The 24,890-nt window shown below is 38.9% G+C and overlaps 1 protein-coding gene across 5 annotated transcripts in view; it reads right to left on the reverse strand.

Annotated features, from left to right (window-relative positions):
* The window catches only part of CDK13 (cyclin dependent kinase 13), a 46,602-nt gene extending 21,712 nt beyond the window's left edge, over positions 1 to 24,890 (reverse strand). For all 5 annotated transcript variants that reach the window (XM_074541505.1, XM_014267018.3, XM_014267019.3 and 2 more), the window contains exons 1-5: positions 23,686 to 24,890; positions 13,420 to 14,025; positions 10,003 to 10,170; positions 9,598 to 9,737; positions 7,541 to 7,711 (exon numbers count right to left, since the gene is read on the reverse strand). In XM_074541505.1, coding sequence (XP_074397606.1) covers positions 7,541 to 7,711; positions 9,598 to 9,737; positions 10,003 to 10,170; positions 13,420 to 14,025; positions 23,686 to 24,890 — 2,290 coding nt within the window. The remainder of the gene's footprint in view (positions 1 to 7,540; positions 7,712 to 9,597; positions 9,738 to 10,002; positions 10,171 to 13,419; positions 14,026 to 23,685) is intronic.

The following is a 24,890-nucleotide window of genomic DNA, read 5'->3' on the forward strand; positions in this document are numbered from 1 at the left end:
AATTCTATCACTAAAGCCATTAAAGCCAAGGCTCTTTGATATGTACAAGCACTCTTCAAGAGGAAAAGTGTTGAGTGACTCAGAATTAGCAACAGCCATTCTCCAATACTACCTTTCCTTGCACAATCTACTTTTAGTACTTAATTCTTTCCCTTCTTCACCCTGGGACACACAGAACAGTGCAGCCCCTGCAGAGTGAAGTAAGCAATGCAGAAACCAGATTCAAGTGGGTCTGTCTACCTTGCACTTCCAAAACCTCCTTAAATAAATCTTCCACTACAAGTAGTTTCTATCCAACAAGAACTCATTACATATTGTTGTTCCTAAAAAAGTTAAACTCAGAAACTAGCGAAAGTCTTGGAGCAATAATGAGAATTCAGCTTGATAGAAGCAGTACACATACACAGCCACATTCTAATGAACTGACTCCTTTTCTTGTTTAGTAGCTGAAAAGGGAAAAAAGAATTCAGGAAGAAGATTACTCATATGCTACGAGTTAAACTTGCAACAATGATTAGCATATATCAGCTAAAGCACAGGCCATTGCATACCTCATTGATTTTGACTTAGGTCTTTTTGTCCTGTTGCATATTATACAGAGAAAGAAAAAATACTCATTATAAAATACCCCTGCAGAGGGGGTGAAACAGGAGGTGAATCAAGCAGGTGCAGCACAATCCCACTCACTTCACAAGGAGAGAGGGAAGTATTAAAGTCTATAAAAGCATAGAAAGTCTGCTGTGTTACTAGTGCGCAACTGAGTTCACCAATCCAGTTCACCAGTTTAACATGGAAAAGCAGAGAGGCTCCTAATCTTGGTATTTTCAAATTAGATAGGTGGCAATCTGCTGTTAGATCTACTTCAGCGATAACCGAAGTATAAGCCATGACATATTTTTAAATGCCTCAAAACAAAACATCTGATATTAGTACAGCAGTATAAGAAAAACCTAGATATGCCCTAGAGGATGTCAGCTCAACAAAACTGAATGAACACCAGAGAATCTTGGTACCTTCTTGCTCTGGAGTACAAGGGAAAGTTAACTCTGCCCTGGCAGTTGGCTGCATGTGTGTCTATGACAAGGAGAAAGATTGACTCTAGAACTGTTTAGTGAGATCAGCTGAACAGAGACCTCTTGTTTATATGCAAAGCAGGATCCATGCCTTGAGCAACTTCCTGCTCTGTCACTAACTCCCAGGACTTTTTCACTGCTATTTATGCACTATAACCAGCAATCACAACTGGTACCCTCATGCAAGAAGGACAATAGAGAAAATTCATAAACAAAGTAGAGTAGTACCTGGGAGGTGACACCTCATTATTTACATTCTCTGCAATTCGTATTAGAAAACATACACTAAAACAGGATAAATGCTACATATTCCTTCTTATGAGATCAAGAGCAAATGTAGAGATTCATTACACTTGTGTATTCTTGCCTATTTCCTAACTACATGTTACTGAAATTTGTTTTAAAAATAAAAACTGGTAAAATCTTCATTTAGTGTAAGAAAATATGAAAATTAGTCTATTAACCTTGGCAATCTTACCATTCCAGCTTGATTTTCAGTATTATTCAAGCTATCACGCAAACTGAAGTAGGACTCCTGGTAATTTATTCCTAGACAAACACGGTGACCTTTTCTGACAGATCTGTAGCTTCTGCCAACAAAATCCTTCCATTATTTCACCCGGTAATTTCAAATTTTCATCGTTTTTTATCACACTGGGGGATTTGATCCTCCATAAAAGGGAAAGGAGCTAGTCTTTCAGGAAGAAGGAAACAGTCATGGAAGACACCACAAATGAACTATGCACAGGCAGAAGTCTGCTTACTACAGCTTAGTCCGCCTGCAAATTCACAGCATCCTTCAGTTCTATCAAAACAAATGCCACACAAACATCCATTTCTCAAAAAAGGAAATCACAGCAGAAAAAAAATAATAGTTACTTCTTTTATGAGGGCAAAACATTTGTAACTTGGAGGTTACATTTTAAAATGATGGTTTGCTTGATGCTAGCTTTGCCCAGTTCTCATTTTGGGAAGCAGCGCCATAAAAACACCTAAAACACTCTCACAGTAAAGTGCATGCAATTCAAATGAGCTCAGAATTACTTACTTGACTTTAAAGCTCCTCATCTTACTGCTCTTGTGTTAAAGACCTGCACTTCCCACCTGTGGGGTGGGAGAAAGCCTAGTCCATTTCCACACGCTGCAACAAAGCACTAACAGAAGTGTTGTGTCCTGAGCGGCCCATTTCTTTCACTAACACCATGAAGCTCATCTACTCTCCCTCATCTATTGAGATGATCAGAAACCTAATGTTACTACATGTTGACAGAGCAGCAGTTCTGTCAGCACCCCTACTTCTGAATATGGGATAAGAGAGTGCAGCTGAATCTATTATGGAGGTACACAATAAATACAGGAGATACACATGGATGAAAATAATCTTCACCTTACTCCTTTTGATTGCCCTTGGAAAAATAAAATGCACCTTTCTGACCATTTTGTCAGTTAAGACTGATGGGGTTCAGCAAGTGAGATACCAATTTAGACTAATTAAAGGGTGAACGCATCTCCTCCTCTTGGTCATGTGTTTCAGTTCATGGAAATCTAACAAAAGCAGTTTCCTAACACAAAATAAGATCGGGTATAATGCAGTAAAGGTTTGCATACAAGAAAGCTAACTCAACAAAACATGGCATTAATGATCTGCAAAAAACAGTGGACTTTCTGAGAGGCCAAAAAATACTAACAAAACATACTTTGCGTTTTTGTGACACAGGCAGGCTCTGGATTTCTTTGGAGCGTCTTCAAATCACACAGATCCAACAAACAGGACACCTTTGTTCCCAAAGATACAAGTACTTCGGACTGGGAGGGGAGGGTGGTGGGGCAGGGGAGAATGACCCAAAAGCCCCCATAGATTATGGCTTTAAACAAGCTTTTTCCAAACATAATTCAGAGGAATGGTGTTCAGTGTTTCTCAAAATATCTGACTGGATAGAGATCTGAGGACCCAGGAGACCAGAAAGGCCTTATTACACACAAATTTAAATTCAATTCCAGTATAAATGCATCACAATAGTATCTTGAAATACAGAAATGCTTTAAAGAAACTCCAGTATCCCAGCCTAGTTCAATGCATAGTGCGTACAATGCTGAGCTGTGAAACATGTTTTCAACATTTGTTCTGTACTCCATTCTCAAAATCAAACTCCAGCAGATTTTAATATTGCTACAAAGCCTCCTCCAGCTTCTTCTATGCAATACATAGATTATTCTTACTCTTAACTGACTAAATATAATGTGATTACATTTACTATTTTATTTCCTTAGCATTTCTCTTGAAATCTAGTACTCATGATATACTATTCCAAGAGCTTTCTGCAGGATTTTATCAACCACAACCTGAAAACTAAAGAAGAAATTGCCCATCAACTCCTTAAAGTTCCTTACACTTAAATTCCTTAAAGTTCCTTCAAGAGACAATTGTCTTTTTGTTCGACTTAGGTTTTATTAATCTATTTTCTGATTGCCAGAACAACAAATATAGCCATAGCTGTTGAATCAATCCCTTAAGACTTCAGAAAACATTGCTGCTATACTACTTTTTTACATTTTCACCCAATATTAAGTTTCTATTTAATGACAGTGTTATTCTTTCAAGTTCAACTGCATTTTCCTCTTGCAGAAACTCCACATATGTTCTGAAACATTTGTGGTTTGTATCCAAGAACATACAGAAGCCCTGGGAGTAAATACTCTCCTTGTTTTATCACATAATGCAGGGAAATAAGGAAAAAACTCCAAACAACTAAAACAAAACCAAAAACTTCAAGCAGACAAACAAAAATCTTTGATTAAAAATTTGAAATTTTTCTCCTTTTGAAATGAAACAAGTTAAAAAGTCACACAATTAGGTCTGCGCTTATTCCAGACCAAAGCCCAGTACAGGACACACAAATAGGAAGCACCACTCAAGCAGTCACACTATTCCTGACAACTTAGCTCTAGCATGAGAACTATTTAGGGTAAGTTTCTATCAGCTATTTTGGGAGCAGCAAGGCAAGCTGCAGAGCATTAGAGGTTTCTGAAATTCACACCTCTGCTTTTACTCAACTTCCTAGGAAACACAGACAAAACCAGCTACCATGTAACATTGAGTACATGACTGATGTCACAGACTCCTTCCAAACCACAAGATTTCAGAATAAGTACTACTTGACAGCTGTGAGAAAGTAACCTGTCAGTCATATTAAAACTTACTGCAGAGTCAGTGTTCTCCTGTACTACAGTACTGTCAATACAAATACCAATTTCATGCCCAAAAAGTTACATCCTCCCTCAGATTAGCAAAAACACCTATCCCAGTCAAAAGGAGGAAGGTATGTCAGGCAGTACACTTACTGTGTTTACATTCACAGCAATGAAAGCTAAGTCAGGCATTTTCCATTTGATTAGTAAAAAGAGATCATGTCAATCCCATAGCTAGACTGTTGAGCACTTGCAAACATCTCCCAGCTGTTAGAGGCAACTGAGAACTGAAGAAGCATCTCAGAGTAAAAAGACATACACCAAAGTCATAGAAATTATACACACACAAAGGAAAAATACCAAAACTAACAACAGCTCAAATTTAGAAAGCATTTTTTCAATAATTCATTTTATAACTGATAAGGTGGCTCAACACACAAAAGACTGAATACAACCTCAGAGTCACAAGCTCCCATCATTAAGTTTGGGTGCTCACCTATCTGCCTCCGAATGATAGGTAGGTGACAAAAGCCTACACAAGTAACACATAAAATGAATACACCTTGTGGCCACACCTAACATATGTTTTATCTATCAGGATTGTGCCTGAGAATCAAGATGTTACATTACTAACCAGTAATCAGTAACGCTGCTCTCCAACTTCATCATCAAGCACATCTCACATATAACGAAGATTGCAAAGTGAACAACTTCTGATCCTCAGCAGACAGACCCATGTATCACCCACTCTGCTTTGTATTTATATAAACAATGATACAAACAATTATGCTGCCTAAGGTGCTGACTTCCACTGATGGAGGGAAATGCACTTAGAAAATTTGTAACACACTGCTCCAATGTGTTACACTTCTTTTGCGAACAGTTAGTAGAGAAAGAATAAACCCAAAACTATCTATCAAAGCTGTTCATGTCTTTAAATTTATAGTCCAAGCTGGCCAAGATACAAGACAGATATAATTTCTTCCATTTTCTTTGTTGAAAATATTGAGACAGGCTTTCATATGGGGAACAAGTAATCCTCTCTCTTCCAGACTTTTGACTGTGCCATTTAAAAACATGTAAGGCAGCTCAAAATATCAGGAAAAAGTTGTACAAGCCAAGCTATTTCTGGCTTGCAGTGCAACATTAGTATCTTAAAAAGTATCCTTAAATCAAGGACTGCAAAGTGGGCCCTAACACTTACATTATTGTCAGAAAACTGAAGGTACTGTATATTAAACTACTGAGATCCAACCAAAAAAAAACACCCTACATTGCCTTAAGGGAAAAAGCAGATGAGCACTATGTCAGGGTATGATACACAGCCTTAGAAACAAAATTAACTTCACTCATAATAACTAGAAAAACATGGGATAGCAAAAATGTTCTTATTCCCTACACTTCTAAGTGCGCTATCAGCCAGGTTTTCCAAGTCATATTTCAAAGCTGTGGTAAACACATATTATACACTAAGCATAAGCATGTTCATCATATAGGCACAACACACTGCTTTTACTCTAACCTCTGTCTCTTGTAAGATATCACTACCACTTTTCTAATGGTTCCTTGTTAAGCAGCCTACTTTTGTATTTGCAACACTTTACTGTGAAAATGACCAAACTTCCTCCCACTTGCATTCATTCTCTGCACAGACTACGATTTGGCCACAACTCAGCTATAAATCCCTATCTCACAATGAACTACTCATTAGAGAAATACAGAATACAGTGCCTGAAAAAAAACCCACAACTTCCTTACTTTCACAGAGAAGTTTTAACAGCAGTCTCATTATCCTGCTAACGTTTTCAAGAAGCTATCAGAACTTATTCAGCTATCAAAAATTAATTCTATTCTAGCAGAACAGAATTCTTCTCCAGAGAAACCCCTGCCCTTGTAAATTTTCAGAAAATGTAATATGCTGTTAAAAAAGAACAAGAAATTAAATCAGAAGTAATATCAAAAGCACAAACACAGACTTGGACCAAAAAAAAACCCATTTGAAATTTACTATTCAATTCTAAACACAACACTAAACAGAAAGAAAGAAAATTCATTAATGAGTCATCATGTACTTAGTCATTACTCAGTGTGGTCTCGTTAGCCAAGTAGGTTACACCTAATTAAAACTTAGTGCAAGATTCACATACAAAGACTAAACTGGATGTTGCAGACTGTCAGGATTTTGAGTGGGGCCTGACCATTGAACCTGCACAACTCTCGAGAAACTCTTGCTAGATACTTCCCACTTTTAAGCATGTCAGTGCTGTACATGCTTCAAGGTATTATACTCTCCAAAGATGCCAGGAAAAAAACCCAAACAAATTCCTGCTTCATATCCACCTTCTGAATGATCATATCACCTGGTATTGTTTCAGCTGGCCATGCAGCACACACAGCATTTCCTATCTGCACTGCTGCTGGGCACACTGTACAGAGACTCAGGTGGGGAGAGCAGGGAAGAAGGACAGGTACCACATTCCAAACACACTAAGCCAAACTATGTAACAAATTGCTCACAGGACACTAAAATAGGTCAAAAATGATAGGTTTGTAACACTTAGACCTAAAATGAAATGCCTCCAGGGGCAAAATACCACTCTGATATCAGAGGTACCAAGAAATAACACTGCATGATTTTCACTCTGTTTGCTTGAATTGTTTGACTAAGGAGGTTGAAACAATTCAAACAAGACAGACTTAAAACTGAAGGAACCAAGAGTATAAGTCTGCATGCCTTCTCTTTGGGGAAAAAAACTACCACTGTACAAGTCTTGCTTTTCATACTTTTAATTAACTCCTCTTCAAGCCCACAAAACACATGTGCCTAATCATCAAGAAAATAACAATTAATATAAAACCGAGGCCTAAAATTAAAAACACCTCTTCAACATTCAACCCTCTATACTCTAAATGGTGTGAGAAAGGACTAAAAAAATAAAAAGTTAAGAAAAGCTCACAATTAAGAGCTTCCTATTATTGCTGGCCTCCCTAATCCATGGGTGTCAAGGACTCAAACATCTGTTCCTCCACAGCAAAACCACAATCAAGCAATACATTTTTTATCCCATAAAAATATTGGCAGAAAATGTTTCTATAAGCAAAATGCATAGTGAGATAAATAAACAACTTCTTATAGTATTTAAATCAAAATTCAAATCCCTCGTCAAGTATCACAATTTGCAAACATATTTTTAATGTATCGTAACTTCCAATCCAGCATAGCAGACTATCACATTAAGAACAGGTCCAGAAAGAGCAAGCCCTGTTAGCATACATACCTTTGTCCTTCTTGAAGTCTAAAGCATCTTCTTTATCTGTCACTATTTCCTTCATGTTGATAATGCTTTGATGATTAAGCTGTCGAAGAATCTTAATCTCTCGAATAGCTGTAATTGGAAACCCTTCCTTTTCATTATCCAGTCGTACCTTCTTCAGTGCTACCATTTCCCCTAAGAGAAAATTTAAATAAAAGCCATTAAGATTAGCAACCAAACCATGGGATTCAGTATCGATTTGTATGTTTGTTGTTCAAAACCCTGATGCTTGCATCAAGCACTATGAAAAGAAATCAGGATCACATACAGAAGGAAAACTACAAATGAGAATTTTCAGCTACACACACACTGTAAGGGCTATCCTCCTTCCTCCTGCACAACTCACTCACACATCCCAATATTTGACACCATGTCTACCAGTAAAGAGTGATTATCAGCAGCAGCTTTAGAGACAGAGGCCTGTGACTGCTCTGGATTTAATACTATATTACCACTGGTCAGAATGCATGTATCTAGCCAGAAATACTACACAGCTCAAGATATGAGGGAGATGACTAAAGAGCCTCAAATTCATCAGTATACTTTCTACAAGCACAAGTGACACTGCCATTTTTACAGTGAGGAGATTTTCCCTAACTATTTTATTGCAGGGTGGGCTGGATCAAACTGGAGTCTACAAAATGGCAGGAGCATGATCTACTCATGATGGAGGATGTCTACAGACCATACATGCTAGTTCCATCGTTCTGTTCTTGAAAGTTTATTGCTGTGTCTGGGACGTTTACTGGCAGCCCAGGTATCTGTGTTAGCTCTAAAAAGTACTTACTCTACACTAACTTACACGATACACTCACAATAGATCATATTCCAGCATGACACCACACTCACTTGCTCTGAAAGCCCATTACACAGCTTCTTCTAAGGTATCTCACAGGCCATAATGCCACTTTCCACACAGGATTTGAATCCAAAGCTAAAAGATTTGCTTGCTGTATCTGTACAGACATCTTCAACACAGAAAGCAACAACTTCTATGGGAGGGGAGGTTAAGAGATGACTGTGACGCACAAATAACCTGAAGTGTGCCAAAAAGGCAATATGGTTATGACAGGACTAAATGCAAATATGCAAGGAAGAGTATCTCAGGAGATCCTAACAATGATTTGCAAAGGTTCTCGAGGTAGAGGCAAAAATCTGTGACAGCTCAGTTAGAACTAAAGCTGAAGTGAGACAAGGACAGGTAAAGAATAAAGAAGGAATTATAATCACACTGCTTATTCTTCTGGCGATCAGAAAGAAGGAACTGAGGCTGGCATGTGCTCCAATGGGATGCAGTTACTGCTGAAGTAAAAAATGGTCCAGCATTCAAAGCATGCATAAATAAGCCAGAAGGGTAAGCAATCATGGAAAGAACTACTAACTAATCACAAAACAATCACACAGCATACAGCATATATAAGGAATTTGGAAAATCTGTTTAGAAGTAGTGACAGTATTATGTATCCTAGTGGTGAGTGCTCACTCATCTCAGCAATATTTATTACAAAATTAAAAAGAATGTGACTGTTGTAAAGTCAGTTATATTGCAAGAATACCCCATGTGCAACTCTTCACGGCTGTGTTGCACAGAAGCAGATTCTCTCCCTACTATGAACTAGTGACTACTGGAGTACAAACAACCATGACCCAATTTTATGCATAGCTTCTTGCACAGTTGCATCCCTTTACAAACTTCATTACAGTTTGCCGACATGTCTGTAGACTCTCTTCTTTACTAGTTCAACTTTATACAGACCATCAAAACTCAAAAACTAAGAATAAGAATTTAGGACTATTCAGCTACATTTCAGCCACAGCTTTACAGAGAAATGATTTTCAAAGGCAGCAAGCAATTTCTGATTTAGACAAATGCTAAACTTAAAACTGAACACACCAACAACTAAAAAACTTCAAAACATAAGAGCACAGAATACCACAAATTTTACTCAATATAAAACAAAAACCAAAACCATCCTATTCACTTAAAATTGTAAAACTACATTTACCTTTTTTGAACTTACCTGTATCTTTATCTTTGGCTTTGTAAACTTGCCCATAAGTGCCTTCACCAATAATACCGATGATATCAAATTTATCCACACAGCGCTTTCCCCAGTCTATTTCTTTTTCTTTCGTTTCACCATGTCGTGGTCCACATATTCTACAAAGCAACAAGTATTTTTAAGAATACAGCTACTGTGTCTATAGATTGTCTTAACTTTGAAGACACCCTCAACACTAATTGAGACATTATTAGTTAACTGTCTTATTACTATTAAGTGGCAATAAACCATGCAGTTTGAGTCAAGCCACATTAATATTAAAAATGTCAAAAAGCAGAACTCTTTCAACAAGAACAAATTTTAAAGAAACTATTATTATTTCTACTTCTTAATAAGCTTTTAAAAAAAGTTTAATAAACATACTTTGGTCTTCTCTTGCTATGTAACTGAACTGCTGGTTTCTTTTCTTCAGGACTTTTGGGTACCTCAGCTCCTCCAGGCAGCTCAGGTGGAAGTGGCAAGTCTGCAAGCAGATGGCGAAGTTTCTTCTCTGTTTCTTTCACTGACTTCACTGAAAGATTTTCTCTCAAACTATTAAAAAAAAACATAGTTTTGCTAATAAGTTGAAGATAGTACAATATTAGCATAAAGGCAAAACTTATTAGAATTATTTTTCAAAAAATAATATATTCTAGACTGTCAATGCACCAACATTTGAAATCTGCTTTTAAAATTGACTTGGATAAATGACTCAAATAGCTCTTTGGAAGATGCACAGTTAACAACCACAATTCTATAGAACTGTGAAAGCAGACCTTCCTGGGGAAAGCTGAGGGAAGATGACACAATAAGCCTTACCAGGCCAGACTTCCTCTGCCACATAAGCTTCTTTCCAAGCTTATGGCCTAGACTATAACAAATATTTAGAGCTCAGGTGCTGCCAGACATCAAACGTATAGTGGTAAAATCTGTACTCTGACTTCCCATATAAGAGAGAAGATCTGACTAATCCAGTTGTCTCTAAAATTGGTCATCACAGCTAATGAGCTTCGTGCTTACATTAACACTGCCGGGCATTACAGGCCTGTCCACATCACCTCTTACAAATTGTAATTGCATGCATCTGCTGAAACACTCCAGATTTAATACATTTCTAGTGATCAGCATGCATATCAAGTGAAGAAAAAAAAACCAGATTAAAATAATGACAATGATTTTCTGACATGGATTACTGATATCTGACTGATTTTTAACCAGTCATAATTAGATAACAGATATTGTTCATCTCTGTCTTGAGAAAAATCCCCAAACACAAGTACAGCATCTTTTAACAACTACACATGGATCTTAGAAATGTTTTTACCATTCTAATGGGGAATCATAACTGCTGCAGAATTTTTCTTTCTGAAGTACATGGCTCAATTTTACCACAACTTCTTTTAGTTTAGCTAGATTTGTTCAGCTCCTGCATATCCAGTAATTTTAAAGCCATGATCATCTCTAAACTTTCTATAATTACATAATTATTTCTCTCCTATGGGACACTCACACAGTATTTACTCTTTCAATTTCCATCACCGTATCAATAAAACTTAAGTCATGCTTTGAGGGGACATTTACCAAGTTAGCTGCATTTGCCAAATGGTACTATTCATCCTCTCTGTGACAATTTTTCAACAACTTCTTACCTGCTTAGTTTTGTAGATAAAGCAGGAACTTCTATAAATGGAAACATATTGCCAACTCACACAATACAGAATGCATACATTTTTTTCTTACTTTTCTTGCAATAAGTAGTCCTAAATATTCAAATGCAGAATTCCAGTGTATTGCATATGTCTATGCTTCTCTGTGACAACTGAACCCATTTATGTCTTTTTACCACTCCCTAAACTGTCACTGCCCCATTTTAAAGAAGCATCACAAGGAAGCATAGACTGCCCTCATCACAAATATAATGTTTAACTTGCTATAAAGAATAAACCACCTTAGTGCGGTGCATGTAACTGTCATGGCAATAAAAAACTCTTATTTTGAAGTTTATATATTAGTATTTCTCTCATAATTTTTCCCCAAAATTTTCAATATGAGTGAAAGCCTAACATATGAATGATTCTGACACAGATTTTAAAAGTGGCACATGAAAATAGAGGCAGCCAAGAGCAGCTTTTTTTTCAGGTCTGCTAAACCACACATCACTAATGACCAGGGCAATTTTCCCTTTCAGCTAACCTGCACTGCGAGGTAGCAACACTGATGTTCCCTTAGGTTGCTTATTTGTGAGTTTATGAGATTGTTACTGAAGGAACCAGACAGTTCTGCATAGCATTGAGCTCCAACTTTCTTTGTTGACACAATTTCCCCACAGTAACTCAGAGCCCAAGGTAAATACCTTTGCCCTCCTCTGCTATTAAAAACATTGATCTTTTTCCTTTGATGACTTAAACTTTATCATTACTTATAATTTCTGATCCAAAGTTTATAACATCCTATAGGCAAAACTAAGCAAAGCATAAAAGGCATTCAATTACTTCTCTTTAATCTTTTAATCTTGCTGTTTGCAAGCAGTAGGCTTTTGGTTTTGAAAGGAGAATGGAAGAATCACTGCTTAATTGTAGCTTAACTCCTCAGCCTAGCTAACTTCAAACAGGTAATCCATTAAAATATAACAATAATAATAATAATATCAGAAGCAATCATCCAGCTTCGATATGAAATCTCATTTCATGTTGTTGCAATTAATACTTCAATGCCAGTAATATTTAGTTAAACTACACAGACTAGCTTTTAGATAAAACAGTAAATCTTGCTCACGGTATCAGGATTCCCATTTACCTGGAGAGGATGACTTTGTCACAAATGTAAATGTAATCAAACATGCACTACACCACTATTACATTTGCTAGAGTTTAATGCTGAAGGGCGAGAAACTATTTCTTTTCTTACAACTAAAAAATAATATATAATTACCTAATACTATGTTAGGTCGCATTTATTTCCCAAGGCTTCTGTGCAGCCTTAATGTTTAATACAAACTTAAATTACCAGCAAACACAAGAGAAACATTTTCACCTCTAGCTAAAAATTTCTGTCTTACTTGTGAAGTGAGTTCTTGCATACATGTGAAAAGCATATAAGCACCTTCAGCAAAACAAAACAACCCCAAAAAACCCACAAATCACAGCAGAGATTCTCTGTCAGGACTACAAACAGACTTATCATAGTCTAAATTCATATGGCACTTGGACACAAAAATTGGTTTCTTCAATACAGACCAATTTTTACACTTCAAAATTAACACAAATGTCAAGCCAAGAACCTCACTTCCATTACACATACTCAAAATAATACTAATGTTTGAAATAAATTACACTAAAATAACACCCAACTATAAAACAATTGCCTTGCAAAGGGAAGATAATCTTTTCTTCGAACCCCAGCTAAATAATTTTTTCATATTGCTACTGAATTCAACTTTTCCCCAGAAGTATGTATAAGTTCACACCAAACTTGCAATCTTGAATCCTTCAATACATCCTTTCATTCATCCCAAAGCTATTATTACCAGTAATTTTTAAAACATTTCTTTACAAGACTTTTTACGGAAAGATCCTTCTTAGACCAAACTCTTCTTTCTTCAAGTATTAAAACTATTTTTAAGATCAAATTCCTCCAGTTCACTAATAGTCACCAGTCAAACAGCTGAAGAGCAAGAACAAATTAAATAATGCATTAGCCTGACCTGGCATCTAGTTTTACATTTATTTTCCAAAGGAAACAACAACAACCATTATAAAAAGGAACAAACAATCCCAAAAGCAAATCTGTGTCACAACTCACCTATCAGTTTCTTTATCTTCAGGCAGCGTGGGAGGCAAAGGCAAGGGTGGTAGTGTGGAGGTCGGTAGTGCAACAATTCGATCCTTCTCCTTGGCTACTACACTTGGTGTACTTGGTTTGCTTTTCTCTTTTACAGGGGCCGCTTGCTGCTTCACAACAGTCAATTTATTCTCTTTTACTGCTGCAGGCTTCTGCTTGGTAACTTTGTCTGCAATTAAATTATTTTCTGCTTTTGTTTCAGGAAGTGAGACCTTTGCTTTTGCCTTGTCGTTTTTCACATTTGCGCTACTGGTAGGAGAAGGCGTATGCTCGGTTTTGATTTTCTTCAGGTCTTTAACATTGTTCACTTGAGGTGCACTTGCAGCAGCATCAGTGTTTCCCTTAGTAGGTGTTGAAGTATTGGAAGCTTTTGCACTAGCTTTGGCTGCCTCAGCAGCTCTTGCTTTTTTGTTTTTGTTCAGCTCAGCAGCCAGGCTACTCTTCAGAGTCAATGTACTAGGAGAAATACTCGAATGACGACTTCTGGATCTGGACAATCTGTGTCTGCTACGAGACCTGGAGTGCCTTGATGAATATGGGCTTCTGCTTCGAGATTTTGCTGATCTCCTGTTACAAAAAAGTAAAGATTTACCCAGGTAAAAAGAAGTCTAGCTGCTTTCCCAGCACATCTACTTTTTTGACAAATTACATTTTTTAAATCAACTGTTATCACCATGCTCATAGAATAAACAGAAGTCTATGAAATAGGAAAGACCGTGCATTAAAAAAATAAAATTCCATAGTTAACCAATCAAGATTCTACACTCTCCTGTTAGAAGACATTAAAATTCTTATATGTAGTTTCTCATCTCACAGATCTGCAAAATACAACACTTGTACAAGGCAAGAAATGTTCTGCTCTCCTCACTACTTAAGAGGAGACATTTTTCTCCTAAAAGAAAATCTCAATGTATGCAACTTGTACAAACACCTTTAGTGTATTGTACTTGAGAAAAATTAAACTGAATACATAGTCAGAATTCAACAAAATGAAATTAAAATTACACAGGACAAGAGAAATCTAAGCAACACAGGTTTTAATTGTAGGAATGCCTGAATTTTCACTTCCATAAATACCAAAATTCATTAACTGAGGAAAAAATGGAACACTAAAGAAAAAAACTGAATACTAAAGGCTGCAACATAGCCAACTGAAAGATGACTTTCCTCTTCTGAAACCTAATCGTACAAAGTCAAAAAGAACCAAAACAAAAACAACCTCCCCAGCTCCCAAAAAGCCCAACATTTGTTACAGTTATTGACAGGCAAACATAACCCACAAATGAGACTATGCTATAACTGCATCCGAATGCAGACACTAACAGAAAGAAGAAAAAAATCAAAGCAACCACATAGCAATGATATGAAATAAAGTAAATTAAATGTAGGGGGTTTCATCCATTTCACCATACCAAGAATAAAAAGGATATTCATCAGATTTACAAGTATTTTCTTGATTAAATTTTGATGGAAATCTATTTTGCTTATCATTTGCAGGCAAAAGCATACTCAGGATTAAAAACACCCAGTCCTCATCAGGTGAACAAAGAAAAAAGTATCAAGAAATAGCAAAAATAAAACTTCCTGAAGATACAAGAATTTCTGAGTTCAAAAGACAGCACACCAATGTATGGAGGTTGCTAAAAGAAAAGGAAACAAAAAAGCCAGACCAAACCAACAAAAAAAAGTAAGCCAATAAATAAACCAAAAGAATGCCAACTACAATCCCTATGATCAGGACTACCCATCCCACGCCAAATTTAATTTTACTGACAATTAATTCAGTTTTAATTATCAACACACAAAATTACATCACAATGCTTCAACTAAACAAATATTTAATCTAGTACAATAACGTTTCTTTTGTGTCCAATATTGACTAATTTCTAAATTTACACTCTCTTCCTTTTATAATGCAGGAACTCTTACCCAATAAAAAGTCACTCAGATAAATCAAAAAGTGACTGAAACAATGTGTATGCACACTATATAGTATAGCACAAGCTTCAAATTTCTACAGGTGAAATTGATCCAAAGGGCTAGAGACTCACGAAAGAAAAAAAATAAATCAAACCCCTGATAAAGATAACTGTTGGAAACTAGCACAGTTCAATTACAGACCAGGAAGCAGGTTTTATAGGATTTTCTGGCAGAGCAGGGTAATAATAACAGATAGCAATAGTAATAATTATCCTAAAAGTTTTTTACACTTTAACTGAAAAATGCCTCACAATTCTCTCCTACCAATTTTCAACCAAAATCTAATGTTTGGTTTATCAGTAAAGAGATATTAATGTTCATGTCTAATAAACACCAAATAAAATCATAATATTAGGCAAAAAAATTCCACTGAAAACTCTTTTTCTTCACTATGAATCCTGCTCCTGAAGTAATTTTTCTCATTATTTTGAAGATCTAAGTGCTAAATCCCACAGAATATATTCAGAGGTTTGGCCAACCAGGAATAAGACTAAAAAGGTACAAAGTTCCATTATACAAAGTTAAAACAATGTAGCAGGAAGAAAAAGGGTCTAAAAAATACACACACTTCAAACTCTGTACCAGAGCTCTCTTCACACTGCTGTCTCATTTTGGAGAGGAATGACTGTAGATCTCAGACAGAGGTGTTAGTGCTGCAGATCTGCACCCGCCCTGGAATCAGCACCATTGCATTTCTCCAGCATCAAGCACAAGCTAAGAGTCCCCGTTAGCCCCAAACTGACTTCTATAAATGGTGCATCGTTCGCAAGGATGTCACTGACCTGTCTTGGAAAAAATTCCCTTGCACATCTTGTTTATACATCAGCTATTTCAGACTGACTCTCTCCAATTACCTGTAGAACATAACCTCCATCCCAAGTACAACACTGCAACCTGTACTAAATTTAAAACATGCCCTAAAGGTCTCAAAATGAGCCTTACTTCTTTTGTAAGGATGATATGGGGTTTCTTGTTCATTTTGATTGATACTTAACAAAGAAAGTAATCATGGAACCAACAAATACAGACGTAATTTCACGTGCACTGGAAAAGAGAAGTAGCAGCCTAAAACAACACAGTTGGTGAGACACTGTGCCTGATTCTAAGACTGGTTCTGTTCCACTTTGGCATCAAAAAACCAGGTTTGTTTAGCTCACTGCTAAGGATAAAATGAAAAAAAAATCTGTTCAAATCAATGACAACTAATTTCATTATCTGAATCAGCTACCATAACTCAGTGAGGAAGTAGCAGTTTTGAAAACCTAGGGCAAAAACAACCTAATCTTCTGTACTTCAAAACCAAGTAAGAATTGACAGTGGATTGATGTCTGTACTTTATCAATACCAGTCAAGAGAGTTTGGGCCATGGACATGAATTTATGCAAGCTCAGCTGAAAAAGAAACCAAACCCAACCATCATCCATCATGGGTTTCACACTTCACATGACAACTGCACAACTTTTCCATGTCAGAACTGCATTGACGTGCGTGCACACAAATAGTTAAGTTTCAGTCCCAGTACATATTACAGCCCTTAATAGTGGATCAAAATGATAGCAGTCTAGCTATGAAATATGTAGACTGATTATAACAGTGGTTATAACACTGCACTGGTTCAAATTTTCCAAAAACTTTTCATTATTTATGTCAGAAAAACTATTCTATTACCTATACATGGTACCTTTAGCAGCCCAGAAACCTTAGCAAGAATCCCTTGCTGTACCTGAACCACTGAGGTAGACCCTAGAGAACACAGCAAAAGCATTAATTATTAATACAAATCATTTTCAACCAAACTGACAAATCCTGAATTTTAAGTAAAAAGCATATTTGTCAAAGTGCTAGTCATTCAAGTTACAATGATAACACCTGCTGTTTTCATAAAGCTTAATAGTCTTTCTAAACACTCAACTATCACTTTCTTTCATCTGTGAAGTTCACAAGTCCCAAAAGACTAAACAAGTTATGTACAAGCTTTCACCTATAAGAATGTGTCCAAAAATATGGACACATTTACAAGCTTTTCCTCAAAAGCTTATGCAGCACTCAGAGTGGAAAAATACTGCCTAATACATAATAAAACCAAGCAGCTCACTCTGTTCAGACCTAACATTTGACATAAGAGATGAAGTCACAGAAGCACAGAAATGCACTCACACAGCAGCCAGTGTCTGCCAGTTAATGGGACACTACCTAGTGAGACCCTGAAAAAACTCCAGGAGAGACATCCGAAGTACAAATCTTCCAGCAGGTCTCTATTAAATGTGTGTGCATGCATACACATACATGTAAAATGCCTGATCTGACATTTGACACCAACTGATTCAGATGTAGGCAGCAGCCTGTTTTTAACACAGTAAAAAGGAGCAAAAGAACAATGGCTGCAACTGCACAGACCTGCAATGCAAAAAGCAAATACACTGAACAATGCAATTCAAATTTCTCTTCCTGAAGTAAGGAGAGATCAGGAAGTTTACTGAACCTAAAGGCCACATTTCACTCTCTTGAACTGAAGCACCAGCATGTGCTGTTAACACACAAGGGGAGAGGTTAATAACAAGCCTAAGTTATTAAGAAGGTAACTTTCCTTCAATGCCTCTCCCTGTTTGCACCCACGAGTTCTGCCCCATTTTAGAGCACCTTTGCCACTTAAGCCATTAACAGTCTTCTTTCAGCATCCTGGATTCACTTCACACAAGTGTAGATCCCTCCAGAGAGGACAACTACCACACTTCATGACACTTGCAAAATCCTTTCTGAGCCATACACAGATGTCAGTGTGTTTTTATATATGGAGAGTGATGACAAAAAGAAAATAGAAAACTGATGTGCCCGGAGGCTATAAGTTTGCACAACTAGACTAGCTGCAAAGGGACATGGAAGAAATTAGATTTTACCTATAGCTATAAAATAAAAAGCAAAACAAACAAACAAGCAAAAACATTAAGATATTCTATAAAAACTATATAGAAGAGATATATTTAAAGAAAGCCATAGAGGAAGAAGGCACTAGTAAGGAAGCCACCCTGAAACCAAAACTCCACTTTTCAGGCCAAGAAAAATAGTGCCCTCAAAGATGAAAGGGAAAACAACAAAGATTGGTTTAGGTATCATGGTCCTGTCTTTCAATTTTTTGGTTTTGCCTAGTACCCAACATTTCATAAAACAAACAGGTACCCACTGTTTCTTTGCTTCATACAATGTACTCAGTCACTTCAGAAAAAACTGCTTAAGAGATCAAAACGTTTTGAATTACAGGTCTCAAAACTGTTACAATGTTTCTCCTTCCTGATAGGCAACATTTTATTGCACTTCACTGGATCACTAATAAATTTACTGACTAATTTAACAAAGAAAAAAAGTCTACAGATATAATACCACTTACAGTCTTGAGCAGAAAATGAAAGAATTCCAAATAGTAGCTTAGAGTACTACCTTTTACTGTCTTGATACTTAAAACCTGAGGGGAAAGAAAACTGTTACCTACATCAGATTTCCAGGAATACATTTCATTCATTCAGCTTAGGTTGTTTTTCTTGCCATGCTACATTTTTAGGTGTTTATTTCCATCCCTTTCAGTACCCCCTCAATACAAAAAAAAGTTACATTTTATTGACAAATCAGTACAATCATGTCTTATCTTCTCATGTTTCTAAACTTGAAAACCTCTTTTCTTCTTAACTGCTTTAAGAGCAAGCTTAATCCATCATGCTGGTGGCCAGCTACATGTTGCCTAAGTGCAAACAATTTTGTAAGGGTCTGTGAGCTGAACAAGGGAACAAACTTTGTCAGTAACTTTTAACAATGAGTAACACAAAGGGATTTATGAGAATATGAAGGCAAAACAAAGAAACCTAACAGTCCAAAGGAGGTTAAAACAAGCACTGTAGCCCAGCTCTTTCTTTAACCCACAGGTGATGCTGGACTACTGACTGAGCACTGCCATCCTTCCCTGCACAGCAAGTGTATTTGAGAAGAGACCCAAATTTAATCAACTGGTTCACAACAGACCTTCCAAGACTTTTGCAACCCCTTGGTAACATAAACCACCTTGACAAAACACTTTAGCCCATACTACAGCTTTCCCATGTTGGTCCAGCAGGCAAACGTACAGTTCATTTCTTTAAGCCATTACATTAATAGTATTCTTTCACTTAGATACCTTATTCATTAATTTTATTTTCTCTAGCCCCTAGTTCAAGGTTACATTCTATGCAGCTCTGCAACCAACCTCCTACTCAGCTGCTTTGTACATGAAAACTGCATAACCTGACTCACTGATTCCAACTAAATGTAAGTCTTAAAAGGGTCTCTAATACATACTGCAAAACTCTGAGCCAGGCTTTTATTTGTTTCTTGAACCTGCTTTAAACTCCTCTATTATCATATGAGAACTTGGTCTACAAAGAAATTAACCAGCAAAAGGTCAAGTCAACTCAAAATCTGCACATTTGAAGGTAAATTTTTCAAATTTTTTTTTTTCAATTAAGGAAAGAAGCACCAGTAACAAGGAAAAAGGAAAGGCACATGAGCAAAACAAAGGCAGCAATGCACACTGGAAAATTTAGCTACTCAAAACAGCGAAAACCTAGAGTGGTCCATTTAAAATTCTGCAAAATACAGTTTTACTAACCAAAATTAGAGACCTTTAACTCACATTCTTTAAAAAAAAAAAAAATCCATCTTTACTCATCAAGGCAGGGGGATCAAACTCTCTCAATCCTTTAAATTCAAAAGTAGCAGAATTACTGGAATTGAAGTAATTTTCCTATCAGTGTATGGCACCACAGCTTCTCCATTTACTAGCTGAATATGTATTTTACTGTTTTCCCTGCACTTGTGATTTTGCACATAAATGACCCATATTCTGCAGAGCCTCACTACTACAGACTAGCTACCAATACAGACTGAGATTACTCCAGTATCAAAATAAAAATAAATCGTGTATCTTTTCTATAAGCAACATCTAAGCACATAGTAGCACTATCTAGTAGTGCCCCACCCACTTACTTTTATCTAAGCAGATGGGTAGGTGTATCCAAATTTGGAAAAATGCAATTACTCATCTATACTGCTAACTGATTTAAATGTGTGATCACATAACATATGACCAGACTCAAGTTACAAAAAAGTTCTCTGGAAACTAGTTTAGCATGAAATTGTACAAAGCAAGACACTGTGTCTGCTTCTTTTGTCAACCACGGGGTTTGGTTGAGAAGTTTTTATTTAATCCAGTCATTTTACCAGTAGAGAAATAAATACCTCATACTTTTGGAAAAATTTCCATTTTGAAAATATGCATGTGCTACTTTAGAACTGTTGTGTTATCCCATCCACAAGAAAATAAGAGTAATACAAATCCACCAGCAGCAAGTAAAGAAGTTTTGTCCAACAAGTGAATACAGCTCAATCAGTTTATCCAAAACACAAACTTCCCCTGCTATTACAATGGAAAAGTAATTAGTCTATCATTCAAAGAGTAATCTCCAAGTATGGAACACATATCCAGTGTCTTTGCTTCTCCTTAGAAGCCACAGCCAAACAACATCACCTAAAACCAGCTAAGTCAGTACAGCAATTCAAACCTCACAACAACAATGCCCTGGTGCTGCTTCAAACCAGCAAAGCTGACTTCACTTGTTTCCCTTCAGCTAGAAGTTTCTCCCTAAGCAGCTCAGACACCTAGATTAAAAAAATCACCATTAAACACACAGGCTTTCCAAGCATGCTAGAACTGCTTTGTAATCATTTTCTACATACCAAAATAACGGGGTAACTCACATAACATTAGAGAAGACACAAAATGGTAAGAGCAAAAAGACTTGCAGGCTGAAATACTCAGTCACATAAAAAGTCCCTGCTGTCTGGACATCATTACAGCTGGATACAAGCCCAGAATTAAGCCTTTAAGTCATCCAGATGAAGAACACAGGTGCTGTAAGAAGGCATTGCCTTCATGAAACTGTAATATTTTATCAAGTCTAAAGCCACTGTATCATTATCAAACAGGACAGCAAAATGTTCAGCATTTTGGTTGTGGTACTACGCAGTCAAGCAAAAAGTGATTATGACATACTTTTGGATGGTTAAAAAAAAAGTATAAACCTCTACCTTTCTATTTCCCACCTGCCATTGCAATACACATTATGATCAATAGCTGTATGGAAGGAAAAACCACTGGCTTTCATTTCTCCATAACAGGTAAACATTATTAACAATTGATCTTCACACTTTAAGGTCTCTTTTGTTTTCTATGAAAGTGACATTTTTGCAATGAATGCCCCATTAGGACAGACCTTTCTTTCTACATATAGAAACCTCTCCTTTTCACTCAGCCATTCCAACTCCTCTCCTGAACACCTGACATTTGTCTGTAAGCAGTTAAAAACTGAACACAAATTGCAATTCAACTGGAGGGAGGAAGAAAGGCGAGAAGTCACAAAGCTAACTTCTAGAAACAGATCTGCAGGTTCAAGAAAGCTTTACGCACTGCAGAGCGAGTACCAAAATCAGGAGATTCAAACTTTTGTGCTTCAAATCACAGGCTCACTACCAACAGAAAAAGAACACTCCTACAAAACTCTACTACAGCCCAATTAGTCAGTGCATACAGAACCCTGAACTTAACTGGGCTGTCAATCTGGCTGTTCCTAAATGCAAACCTCAAATACATAATTCTGTGCATCGCTATTAGCTTTCTTATTCCAGGATACAAGCAACTACAGAAAAGAATCTGATTCCTAGGGCATTTAAATCAAACTATGAACATAATATTGCCGTTGTGCTATTCAGCAAATCATTTTGAAAGTGTATTTTAACCACTTGTAACAGAATCTCACAGAAGAACAGCACAATGTTTTCAGGGCAATTACAGTGTTTTCTTCTTGGAACACTCTACTGCCTACAAAATTATTCCATACAACCACACCTTTAGACAATCACTATTCTTATCCCACAGTGCTTTGGCTCTATCTCTCTGAACAAAGTAGGACACAGCTTTGTTACTTTGCTCTTTAAACAGCATTTAATGCACACCCAGGACAGCAGAGTCCACCAAGAGCCCAATGAAAGATGGAACAGCTTTAGCATGTTCCCTGGATACCCCACAGGACACCCCAAATGGTGATCAGCACAAAGTGCTTATTAAAAACACCAGAGAACAGTTCTCAGACAAACCACCAGGCAATGCCTTGTAAACAAAACTCTTGCCAGTGTAACAACACATTGCTGGGAACCTTTAAAACTGAAATCGACACATGAATTTAAGCAGCTCTACAAACAACAAGACAATAGTAAGATTCCAATACAGGAAATAAAAATCTTCAGTTATAAACACATACTAAGCAAATACTTCTAAATTTCCAGTGTACTTTTCTGAAGGTTAAAATATTCTGAAGAGCTTTAATTCCACAACATGGTTTGCATCTGATGAGAAAGATACAGCCCACACTTCCCCTACACATAAAATTCAAAATCTCATGCAATGCTGACCTTTACACCCTGAGTTCCCACTAAAACTGAAAAAAAATTCTCTGCAAGCATGCATTAATTATATACACGTGCATAACCTTACCAGGTAAAGAGCTAATGTTTTTTATAGCTTATGTAAAGTACAAGACAATTTATCAAAACATGAGACTGACTCAATTTTCTAGCAAAACAGAAACCCCAAGTCCTTCTATAGACCTCTAAAAAGAGCAAGAAAACACTTGTAAACACAACTTGCCTGTCAGCTGGTTTTCTCTTTAGATTAGCAGAAATTAAACCAAACCCAGATATATTCGATATGCATCCTATTTTACCCAAGAACAAAATACATAAAAATGTACCAGGACGTCTGTACTTTGTAAGCAAAGATTTAACAATTAAAATTGGTCTTTTAGAAAATCTGTCCTCAAAGGAGCACCTTCTTTCAGTCACTCTCATTTGAAAACATTCTCATACCTTTTAACACTTAAAAGCCTTTTTCCAGCCAGGTGGTCTCCCACGGAGAGAAACTAGCCACGAAGTGTTACAGGCACTGGCGTCTCCCTTTCTCCCCGAGAGACAGAGCAGGAAGATCTCTGTACTTCTCCCTCTCCCCTGCCCCTCACCCCAGCTTTCTGGCAGCAAAAGGACAAGAGAGAGGGACTGCTGCTGGACGCAAACCTCTCTGGCCTCTCCCGCATTCCTGCCTCAGTCATTACTCCCCTCCTCCACACAGCGGGCCCCCAACCCATCCCGCCTTCGCCCCCAGGCCGGACTTACCGGATAACGGGGCTGTAGGGGCTTCGCGACCGGCGCCAGCTGCTGTAGGGGCTGGGCGACACATCCCCGCCGCGCTCGTACGAGCTGTGCCGGCTGTAGCTGGGGGATCGCCGTCGGCTGTAGGGGCTGAGCGGCGAGCGGGCGCCCACCGGGCTGAGGGACTTGCGGCTGCGCTGGCTCTGCGAGGAGCGGTGCAGAGGAGGGCTGTCATCCCGGCCGGGGCTGGGCGACGAGCGCTGCCGCCGGTACGCCTTGGGCTCGAGCTTGTCGTCCCGGTAAGCTTTCGGAGGGTCCTTGTACGCCGACGGAGGCTCTTTAGCCGCTTTAGTCCGGCTCCGGTGCGATTTGCTCTCCCGGTCTTTCCTGCTGCCGCTGCTGCTGGGCGAGGGGAGGGAGCCCTTTCTGCGGCTGTCGCTGCCACCGCCGCTGCTGCTCTTGAGTCCCTCCCGGTCTTGGCTCCCGGTGTGGTTGTGGCGGCTGCGGGATTTGGAGGACGAGGAGGGCTCGGACGCCCCGCGGCCCGGTGCCGCCGTCCCCTCCTGCTGCGTCTTTTCCTCTCCCCGCCGGCGATGCTCTCGGTGCCGCTCCTTGGAGCGCCCGCTGCTGCCGCGGTGCTCCCGGCGGGACCGGCCGCTTCGCTCCGCCTCGCCCCGCTGCCGCTGGGTCCCACCGCCCGAGGAGGAGCCCGGGCTGCCCCCGCCGCTGCCCCCGCCGGCCGCGCCGCCGCCCAACAGTCCCTCGGATTGGGAGCTCACGTCGTCGTACTCCTCCACCAGCGTGCTCAACCCGCCGCTACCGCGCCGCTTCTCCGCCTCCTGGGTGCCCCCGCCGCCGCCGCCGCCGCCGCGACCCCGCCGCCGCTTGTGCCGGGAGCCCGAGCGCCGCTTGCCTCGCGGCCGCTTCCGCTCCCCGCCGTCCCCGCAACAGGAGGAGGCGCCGGTGGCCGCCAGGAAGAGCAGGGACTGCGGCGGCAGCGGCGGCTGCAGCAGCGGGGGCTGCAGAAGCGGCGGCTGCAGCAACGGGAACAGCAGCGGGTGCGGGGCCGGCGGCGGCGGCTGCGGCTGGGCCGCGAAGCGCTTCCGTCTCCGGTGGTGCAGCCGCTTCTTGTCGGCCGCCGCCTCCACCGCCGTGCTGCCGCCACCGCCGCTGCCCCAGCCCCGGCTGCCCCCGCTCCCGCCGGCCGCCGCGTCCGAGGTGCTCGGCAT

This window comes from Zonotrichia albicollis, chromosome 1 (genome assembly GCF_047830755.1).
Source record: "Zonotrichia albicollis isolate bZonAlb1 chromosome 1, bZonAlb1.hap1, whole genome shotgun sequence".
NCBI lineage: Eukaryota > Metazoa > Chordata > Aves > Passeriformes > Passerellidae > Zonotrichia > Zonotrichia albicollis.